We start from the raw sequence: 10,560 nt of genomic DNA, 5'->3' as shown, positions 1-10,560 counted from the left end.
AAATGGGAGAATTTGTTGTGTGCATGAAGTCTTTCAGGTAACCAGCTTCAGAAGAAAAGATGATTGCTTGCAACAAAGTTTTTCTGGAAGAGGTTTCAGACTATTTCATCCCTGAACCTTCTTGCAGTGTCTCCCACATCAACTTTCTGGGGAACACCTCATGTCTGGACCATAAAATTCTGGTAGAATGAGTGATCAGGAAAAAGGAGGTACTATTTTGAGGGCCTTAGACGTATCTAATCAGATGGTGTCAGAGATATCAATAAAGTGTCTTGAGGTCTAACTGTCACCATCTATTAGACCTGGACAGTATCTTACAATGTAATTCATAAATTGAAATGCAAAATTTCATGCTGTCATAGAGTAGAAATGGAACATGATCAAGCTTAGCAAGTCTGGGGCGTAAAGGGATTGCATGAGTTTCTGGTGCCACAACTACAATACCCACTTCTGCCAGGTTGTTTCCCTTGTTACACAGCTATGACTATGTGGGAAACTCCTTATAAACAGTGGACTGAAAATAAAAATTTTGCTTCATGTTTACATGAAATATGGGCAGTAACCAGAAGTGAAGGTCTGTGGTCTTATAGCCTCAGTCAAAAAATGCATTACGCTTAAGCATTTTTAATATGGTTGTGGTCATATAAAACAATGATTAGGAGAAATGATAAACATGGGAAGAAATTGTGACAGTACATTGGATTATTCCCTTTTGGCTTGTAAAAAGCATGAGTCTATATTGATTCATAAATAATGATAACAGTTTGTTTAGATGACTAGAACATAGAATGAAGACACTAGAAATATTGATGACAAACAAAGGAAAAAATCCTAGAATTAGATACTTTCAGAATGGGCACAGATTATCAAAATATAGGTGTCTATTTGAATGCTAGAGGGCATCCATTGTAGAGGAAGATTTTCTAGGTGGACAAAGCATAAGTTTTTTTTTTTAAGGTGTCCCAGTATTTCATCAATGGGTCCTCATATAAAGTGACCAGAGTTTGAAGTCCTGTATGCAATGAATCATATGCATTATATGGCTATCAGCACTTTAGAACCCATCCACTAATATGGCACAGTATTCTGTGGAGATCCTAGTGGTATGTTAGAATATGGATGATGTTAGAATATTTACACCATGGAGGAAGTAGAGAATTCACATTTATTATAGATATGAGAATGCACATTTATTGTAGATATGAGTATTCTTCCTATGACAATACTCAGCTTACACGACCATCCATGGGTTTAAGTATTTTCATATTCACCATCATGATATTTGTGCAAACTTTATTTGACAGCCACACAAATGAAGCAATGGGTTCATGACCAATGAATTTACAAGTCTGACCACATACATGATCACTCATAAACAACTGGTCTATAAGAATGTTGAATGGCATAGTGATGAGGCTGTATGGCTCTCATGGGAGAAAAACAATCATTATTTCTAAGATTTGGGAATGTAGATGAGAAAGTGGGAGAAGATCCTCTGATTGTTATACTTACTACTCACTCACAAATCTTTTACTTCCCTTCTGCTATCGTTGGGTTCTGTTGGATTGGAAGACTCTCTTCCTGAGAAAGTTATACTTCCATCAGAGTTTAAAACAATATTTTCATTAATTTGAAAATAAAAACTGGCTATGGTAATTTGTGCTTTGTCTAGGGAACATTCATATCTATAAGTTCTCTAGATTAGTATTTTATAGATGATTCTAACAAAAAAAAGAAATTAGGTCTGCAAATTAGATTAAAGTGTATATACTAGGCTTGAATTGCACAGTAAAAAATGATGAAAATGTCTGAGTTGAGGGCATTTACTCTTGGAATTTGTCATGCTGTGTTATACTACAGAATAGTCAAATCTGTGTTTTTAATTTTTATACTCATTTCATGAAACGTTTAAAATAGTGCTTAAATTTCAAGTTTACTTCTAACGACTTGCAAAGAGCTATAAACAGAATAAGCATTCTGGGTAGGAAAAAATGGTAACTTAGAACATACAGTGATGAAAACACAGTGGTTGAAAGAGTATCCCTTAAAGGTGAATTGAGGCAATTTCTAAGATAGAGACAACCAAATGATGGACTGCCAGTTCTTTGTGACCATGGGTGAACAGGCATGTGCTGGAGAAGTATTCACTTTCTTCACAATATATAATAAAATAGAAAACTTAATTGAAAATTATACCATTTACAATAATTAGTGTTTTATTTGTTAGCTTAATAGAGACAATTTGGTACTTTATATTTGACATGAGTTATGCTTTAACATATTTGGTGAAAAGTAAATTTTCTACTGTGATGTTGAGTGTCAAATAATAAATAAACACTCTTGGAAGTATGATTCACCCCTCAGTTCTTTAAGTAAAGCAAATAAAGCTGTGTTAACTTCAAGAAATTTGGTTCCTATATTTGGATCTTGTTTTTTCATTATTGACTTGGGAGTAATACTAAAGCACTGAAGAGAATACATAAAAAATAATGACATAATGACATAGATCAGGCAGTCAAGGATGATACCTACATTATTTTTTTTCTGTCATTTGTTGTAAACAGCTCCAAATAAAATAAATAAAAATTTCTCATATGGCATCCTTTCATTTTATCATTTTTTTATTGATTTCAACAATTCAGTTTTAATCCACTTAATTCATCATTCTGGAAAAAAGAACAGAAATATTATTTATAACCTGCAATCGTTAGGAAATTCTTTGAAATGTCAAAAGAGCTTATTGCTATACACATTGAGAAAGACATTTTATAAGCATATGAATGAAAATATTGGTATCTATTTGATTTATTAATGTATTTTGGTTGCTAAGTGCCATTGCAGTGCACTATGTACTATAGTTTTAAGAATAACTAGGTAAGCCATGTCCCTGCTTCAGGTAGATTACATTTTGGGATGTTTACAAAACTGATTAATACTTGAAAGCAAAAATATTATTCTTTTAGGTTAATAACTATAGCAAATATCATTATTACTGATTGAATTATTTTTATTGAATTAATTAAAACCAAATGAGTCATTACCTCTGCCATTTTCCCTAAGTGTTTTACCACTTTTATTTCATTCTCTTTCAATTTCCCCCCTTTATATTTGGATAAGAATCTCTGTTAAGGAAAAAATAATAATTTTTTTTGCCTTTTGTGAAAAGATAAGTGAAATTTGCAGAGGAAGAATAAGTGATTCATGAGCATGTTTTTTTTTCTAGGGGGTTAAAAATAATTCAAAAAAAATTCATGAAGATGCAGTCCATCAGATTGGATCTATGGTGGTGTTGACTGTATTGCATCAGTTTCTTTAATGTAGTGGAAAGCATAGGAAAACTAATCAAGTAATTCCCCCACAAAGAAGGACGAACAGTGTTTGAGTTTTAGAAAAAAAATCACATTGCTTTCCTGGGAAATGTTGATATGTCCTTATTTATAAAATCCTTTTTCTTATACCTGAAGACAGTAATAACCTGTAGACAAGATTGAACATGTCATAATTTTCAACCTATTTTATAAGATCAATATATTGTCAATTTGAAGCACTCACTTGCTTCTGGGCATTAAATATTAGCCTTGGAATCAAGCAATAGCTTTTGAATCTCTTCATAGCATCTTTAATTTCTTTATTTCTCAATGAGTAAATGGCAGGATTTAAAAGAGGTGTTATAGCAGTGTAAAACACAGCAAGAAATTTGTCCAACCATGTAGCGCTGACTGGCCACACATAGATGAAGATGCAGGGCCCAAAGAAGAGCACCACCACTGTGATGTGGGCAGTGCATGTAGAAAGAGCCTTGGATGCACCAGACTTAGAGCTTTGGCGAACTGTGACAAGAATATGTGTGTAGGATATCAGCAATAGAATAAAGGAGGTTACAGCCACAAACCCACAGTCAATGTTCATTAAAGTGTCCAGATTTTTTGAATCCATGCAGGCCAGCTTGATCACCAGAGGCATATCACAGAAGAAGCTGTCTATTTCTCTGGGGCCACAGAAAGGCAACTGCACAATCACACCCAGGTGACTCATGCCATGCACAAAGCCAGCAATCCAGGCAATGGCTACTAACCCAATGCACCTTTGCAGACTCATAATGGTGGTATAGTGGAGGGGTTTGCAGATGGCTACATAACGGTCATAAGCCATGGCCACCAGTATTACCATCTCAGTCCCTCCAACAAAATGTACAAAGAGAACCTGGCACATGCAGCCTCCAAAGGAAATGCTCTGGTTCTCCCTGAGAAATCCTATGATCATCTTAGGAGTGGTGATGGAGGAAAGCCACATGTCAACAAAGGATAGGTTGGCTAACAAGAAGTACATGGGGGAATGGAGATGGGTATCCTTGATGATTAGTAGCATGATAAAAATATTTCCAAATACAGTCATCAGGTAAATCATAAAAAATATTATGAAGAGCAAGACCTGAATATCCCATGAATGGCAAAGTCCCAGAAGCAAAAATTCTGACACTATGGATTGATTTCCTCCATCCATTTTATGCAATGTGTCTTCTGAAATATCCTTGAGAGAAACATAGATTATCAGTTATGGGGATAAAAAAGGAACTTGACTTTTAGAATTTGATGTTTACATTGATATTAGCATCTATATCTGAAATTAAAAGCATAATTGGAAGAAAACTCAGAGTTCAATATATCTAGTATTATGTTCAAATGGAAATATAGCCATGATGGGATTTTAAGAGAATAACATGGAATTGTTAGATGAATAATTCATTATGAGTGTTCTTTCAACAGGGTGTGAGGAAAGTAGGACAGCAAGAGGAAAAGCTAACACATGCTTGAGATGTTGCCTGGAAATAGCTCCAGTTTTCTGGTAAAAAGGATCAGTCCAGTAAAAGTGATCTGGGCAGGTCAACAACAGTAATCTTTATATTAAATAGCAAAAATTTAGATGATGTCCTTGGAAAAATGATGGCAAAGTAATATTGCAATTTGGTAAAAAGATTTGATATAACATTATGGTTTCTCTGTAGTTGTCCTATATAATAAAAATAACTATAAATTTTTCACTCTAAAATGTATGTTAGATCAGTGTTTTAGAGATAAACTATAGGAAAGGTCATATAATACATAACTGATATGATGCCATGCATGGTGGCACACACCTGTAATTCCTGTTGCTTGGGAGGCTGAGCCAGGAGGATCAGGAGTTCAAAGCCAGCCTCAGGAAAAGTGAGGTGCTAAGCAACTCAGTGAGACCACTTCTCTAAATAAAATACAAAATAGGGCTGGGATGTGGCTCTGTTGTTGAATGCCCTTGAGTTCAATTCCCGGTACCAATAAATAAATAAATAGACAAATAAATAAATAAATAAATAACTGATATGAAGATTTGGATACAAACTCAAATACTACCTTACTATTAATTTTAAAAATATATAATTAAGTGGATATTATTTAATCAGCTAAATGAATACAAAAAAATCTATGGAGAATTATGTAAGTCAGAAATTAAAGTAGAGGCCACTGAGACCAAAAAATCAGAATTCATGGATCTAAATTGAAGCTTAGTTTTACTCAAGATTATTAGCAGAAAGTATTTTTCTTCAGTTATATGAATGAATGTTGGGAAATCAACCAGCCTTGATATAGTATCATCTCTGTCAAAGTCATAAAATTTGTCTATTTTATGATCTATATATCTACCTATTATCTACTTAATCTAATTTGTCTAAGAATATATTATAGAGATATGTAGGAAGTTATTATATTTGACTATTAATGCTTAGTAGATAAGAAGTTAAAACTTCAGTGATGAGAAATTAAATCCAAATATAACAATGATATTGCTTATGTTCGTCTATAAATACACTGAGGTATCTGAAACTGGAGATTAGAAAGATTACTGCCCATTCTCCTCACCTCTTTATTAATTCTCTTTCTTGACATTGCTCCATTTTTTTTATCAGCTTTCATCTCCTTTTATACTCTGAACTTTCCAAGGTGATACAAAGGAGAACAGGTGAGGAATGGAAACCACTACAGCTTCCCAAACAGTTCCCTTATCTTACTCTGAGATCTCAGAAGTACAAAATAAGGACAGAAAGAAAGAATCATTCCTAAAGCAATTTGACAAAGCATACATTTTCTGTTGAAAGAGAGATGAATATGATAATAGCCTCAAAGTACAAGTAAACATATAATCTGTAATGAGAATTACCTGACTTAAGGATAATACCCTGGTAGCATACCAGATATGTGTGTGCCCCTGAGAAACTTGAAATATATATTTTTTTAAATTGAATTTTCTATCATGGCAAAACTTTCTAGGAAAAAAAAATTTAGTAGCAATTTCTCTACTTGTTGGAATAAATGACATAGAAGAGTGTTAATAACAAAAGCAGAATTTTGGTGGCAATCACTACAAAATGAACACATAGTTTCACAGGGAACATTTTTAGCAGTAAGAAATCCAGCTGATTTTTATTAGTTTTATAAACTACTAACGTAAGAATTATTATAGTATAACTATATTATCTAATATTAATAGGTAAATTAAACAATCATTATTTAAGAAAGTTTAACAGTCATCTGTTTTTTAATTTGTAAGATCTGGTCTGAGATATCACTCTTGTGAACTGTGACTTTGATACTAAACTATTACTTTTTCTATTTTCTCATTTAAAAAAAAAGATTATTCAATCTAATAGGCATGATGTGAAAATGAACAACAAAAAATAAAAAATCACATATATTTTTTGGTACTGTGAAGTTTAATAACTATTAGTTATTCCTCATCTTTAAGAGTACAAGTTTTCAAGGCTTTTTGGAAAAAAAAAAACAACTGTAAAGTACAGCCAATTACTTTCTCTCACTGAAACATACCCAATTGCCTTTCTTTATGAGTGGGGGTCAGGGAGGAACCTTTCGCCAAGTCCTGCAGAGAGAACATCTCAGGGAGAGGAACAGAACACTCAGGTCAGAGGTGAAGCCACATGACCTACAGGGAAACGACAAATGGCCCGAGTGAAGTGTGTGGGAGGCCAGTGGGAAGGTTGGCGGTGGCCAGCTGAAAGGCCCATGGGTATAGAGGACTTTGAATTTACTCTGAAGGCTTGGTGATGCTGTTGAATAATCCCAGCCCAAATGTGCCACAAGAAGATTGTTCCCTCTTTGTCCTGTCAGAGTACTGGTGAGCATACCTCTGTTAGAGCATTTATTACAATTGCCTTTTAAAAATGCTACTATTTCAATTTTCTCTAAATTAACACACACATGCTTAGCAAAACTATGGGATGGACAGGCACATAGCACATATCGGACATATCCTTTCTGCTATGCCCTTTTCATTTTTTAATTTTGCTTTGGCCCAGGAGGAGTTATTAATAATTTAAGAGGATCTATAGGAGACAGTAGAACATTGTGTTAGAGTGGATTTAGATTTCTTTAACTCGGAATTTTTACAAACAGGGTTAATGATAATTCTTAAACTGTTAAAATTGTAAATTTAAGGAAAACAGACAAATTGCTCTTCTTGGAGGTAGAGAATATAGCAGCATAATGGCTTCTAGGTTTGTAAGTCAGGCACAGAAAGATAAATGCTATATGATCTCACTTAAATGTGGAATCTAAAATGTTAAATGCACACAAAGAGTAGAATGGTGGTTACCAAAGGCAGGAGGTGATACTGGCCAAAGGATATAGCTTCAGTTGGTCAAGAGGAATTTGGTATATTGATCTATGCCACAGCTTATTATGATATTATAAAAATATAAATAAAATGCATTATATATTTTATTGTGGTGGCTGGGTATTGGGAATTCATCCCAGGGCACTTAAATCACTGAGCCATATCCCCAGCCTTTTAAAATTTTGTTTTGAGACAGGATCTCACTAAATTGCTTAGTGACTCACTAAGTTGCTTAGTACTTTGCTAAGTTGCTGAGGCTGGCCTCTAACTCGTGGATCTTCTTGCCTCAGCTTCCTGAATTGCTGAGAGTATTGCAGGTGTGCACTACCACATCCTGTGGTGTTTTATGTTTTAAACCTGCTAAAATACAAATTTAAAAAGTTGTAACATGAATAATGAGAAGATGGATATGTCAATTACCTTGATTTAGCCATTCCATGTTGTGCACATATATCAAGACAACAGATTGAACCACATAAATGTACAGAATTATTTGTTTATTAAAATAAATAAAATATAGCCACAAACTTTGGTTCTCCTTATAGATATGCTATCTTTCTATGAAAAATATTTTCTATCATAACCCTAAAACTCTGTGAGAATATCAATATTTACATAAGGACATTCTTACCCTTAAAGAAATTAATAGATTGTGTTAGGTATGTACTGGGTGAGGTCCACTGGAAGAAATGTTACGTTCCTTCTAGTGCCTTGTTCTGTTTTCCTTCTTCCTCAGGTTAGAAGTTTTAATACTATTTCAATATGAACATCATTATGCATTGGATTTTACTTCTAAATCTTTGAACATCACAGAGAATATTAAATGACTTACTCACCATGGGTGTTCTGTAAGGTCACATTTTCTTTCAGTGTGCTCTTCCGCAACACACTGGAGTTGACACCCATTGTTGTGTGGAGACAGTATCTGTGGAAGTGATTTCCCTCAGCCTGACGTATTTAAAACACAAAAGAGGTCCCTTGAGAGAAATTTTCCTGTTCTGTGTTTCAGGCAGAAAAAGAATCATGGATTTTTTTTTAAACATCCCTTGAGTACATCTTTGTTAGGAGTAACAACAACCTTTTCATACATTGGAAAACATAACAAGGAGACAAGATAAACATCACAGAGATCAGCTTTGGAACCAGCCTAGATGTCCATCAACAGATGAATGGTTAAAGAAAATGTAGCATTTATACACACAATGGAGTTTCATTCAACCATTAAGAAAAATCAAATTATGTCATTCGCAGTAAAATGGTTGGAATTTGAGAACATTATATTAAGCTAAATAAGCCAAACTCAGATCCAGGGTCATATATTTTTTTCTCACATGTGGAAGCTAGAGAGGAAAAAGGAAAAGAAACATGTTGGTAGATCTCATGAAAATCACAGGGAGATCAGTTCAGGAAAGATACCAGGAGGAGGAAGGAGGGGAGAGACTGAGAAGTGCTGGGAAGTGATATTGACCAAATTACATTGTTATATTTGTGCATATATGAACATTTGACAATGAATTCCACTATTATAATACTTAATAAAAAATGTAGAAAAAAATCATCCATGAGTTAAAACTTAGTAAAATTTAAACATTATGCCTATAAATAATAAAGAGGTAATATCTGAAAACTTGATCTGTAACTTGATATAATTAGATTCAACTAAAGTTTTAATTTCAGTTAAAAGACAAATCATAAACCTATGTGATATATGACTACATTGTTTAAATAGGTAGATAATCTTGGTTGGTTGACTGTTGTTTTAATATTATCTGTGATTAGTTGACATCCTGACAGTTATGCACTGGATATCTAATTATCAAGATTATTTCTAGAATTTTTTCAAAAAATAGGAAATTTTCCAGGCAGGAAGGCACATGCCTATAATCCCAGGATTGTAATTTTGAGGCCAGCCTCAACAATTTAGTGAGACCATGCCTTAAAATTTTTTTAAAAAAAGTAAATAATAAATAAATAAATAAAAATTGAAATACATCTGAGATCTTTTAAACAAAGCCTTTGTTTTTGTGCAATTAAGCATATAATAACTTGCGTATTTTCACAGTGCTGTTTTATACATCTTGAAATATATGCAGCCTGAAGAGGTCAACATAGCCAATCTGATGAATGTGCTTCAGCCTCCAAAGTTCTTCCTTCCTGATAACGTCTCTTTCCCCTTCATCCATACCATCTACACCGTGTTCTTCTCTGATTACTCTTGAGAAGGTGTAAACTGACATTTGTAAACAGGTTTCCAGAGTCTGGGTTGACTATAATCTCCTCTTGGGTGGTACTCACCATTATATTCCCATTTGCTCAGCTATTTTTACTGTTGCTACCAGTTTGTGGCACTTCCACCACCCTCTTGATTGTTCTTTGCCAAGGTAACCTTAGTTTCCATAGAGTCCTGGGACATGGAACCCTCCATGTGGTGTTCCATCTCAGGCAGAGCCCCAGAGATTTTTATATTTAAAGACTCTCTTCCTGATCAAATCCTCTGTAACACTGTATATGAGTTGTGGTAGAAGTTATTAATTATAGCTCTCTCAACTTCATCAATGTATTCTACATTCCCTTTCTTCTTTAGATTAATTAATCCTAAAGCATTTCTATTTGTTTTTTATGAAATATGATTATAAGTTCATTTGGAGGAGTCAATAATATTATTTTGTTTTAATATTTTTTAAAAATTGAGATTACCACATAATCTTTTTGGGTGGTAGGGTGGGGAATGTACTGGGGATTGAGCTCAGGGGGACTTGACCACTGAATCATGTCCCTAGCCCTATTTTTTATTTTTATTTAGAGAGAGTGTTTCAGTGATTTGCTTAGCACCTTGCCCTTGTGAGGTTGGCTTTGAACTTGGGATCCTCCTGCCTCAGTCTCCTGAGCCATTGGGTT

General features: G+C 34.1%; 1 protein-coding gene across 1 annotated transcript; it reads right to left on the bottom strand.

Annotated features, from left to right (window-relative positions):
• Nucleotides 1-3,534: 3,534 nt before the first annotated feature.
• Nucleotides 3,535-4,506, bottom strand: LOC113177048 (olfactory receptor 4F4-like). Its single transcript, XM_026381582.2, has one exon. It carries the CDS (start codon nt 4,501-4,503, stop codon nt 3,535-3,537), a length of 969 nt encoding a protein of 322 aa, XP_026237367.2. The 5' UTR covers nt 4,504-4,506.
• Between the last annotated feature and the right edge of the window lie 6,054 nt (nt 4,507-10,560).

The sequence above is a fragment of the Urocitellus parryii genome, chromosome 6, assembly GCF_045843805.1.
Source record: "Urocitellus parryii isolate mUroPar1 chromosome 6, mUroPar1.hap1, whole genome shotgun sequence".
NCBI lineage: Eukaryota > Metazoa > Chordata > Mammalia > Rodentia > Sciuridae > Urocitellus > Urocitellus parryii.
The sequence above is the reverse complement of the archived record's forward strand: the minus strand, read 5'-3'. Positions and strand labels throughout refer to the sequence as shown.

Coding starts and splice junctions, on each gene's coding strand:
- LOC113177048 (XM_026381582.2), bottom strand. CDS start 4,503: ATGGATGGAGGAAATCAATCCATAGTGTCAGAATTTTTGCTTCTGGGA.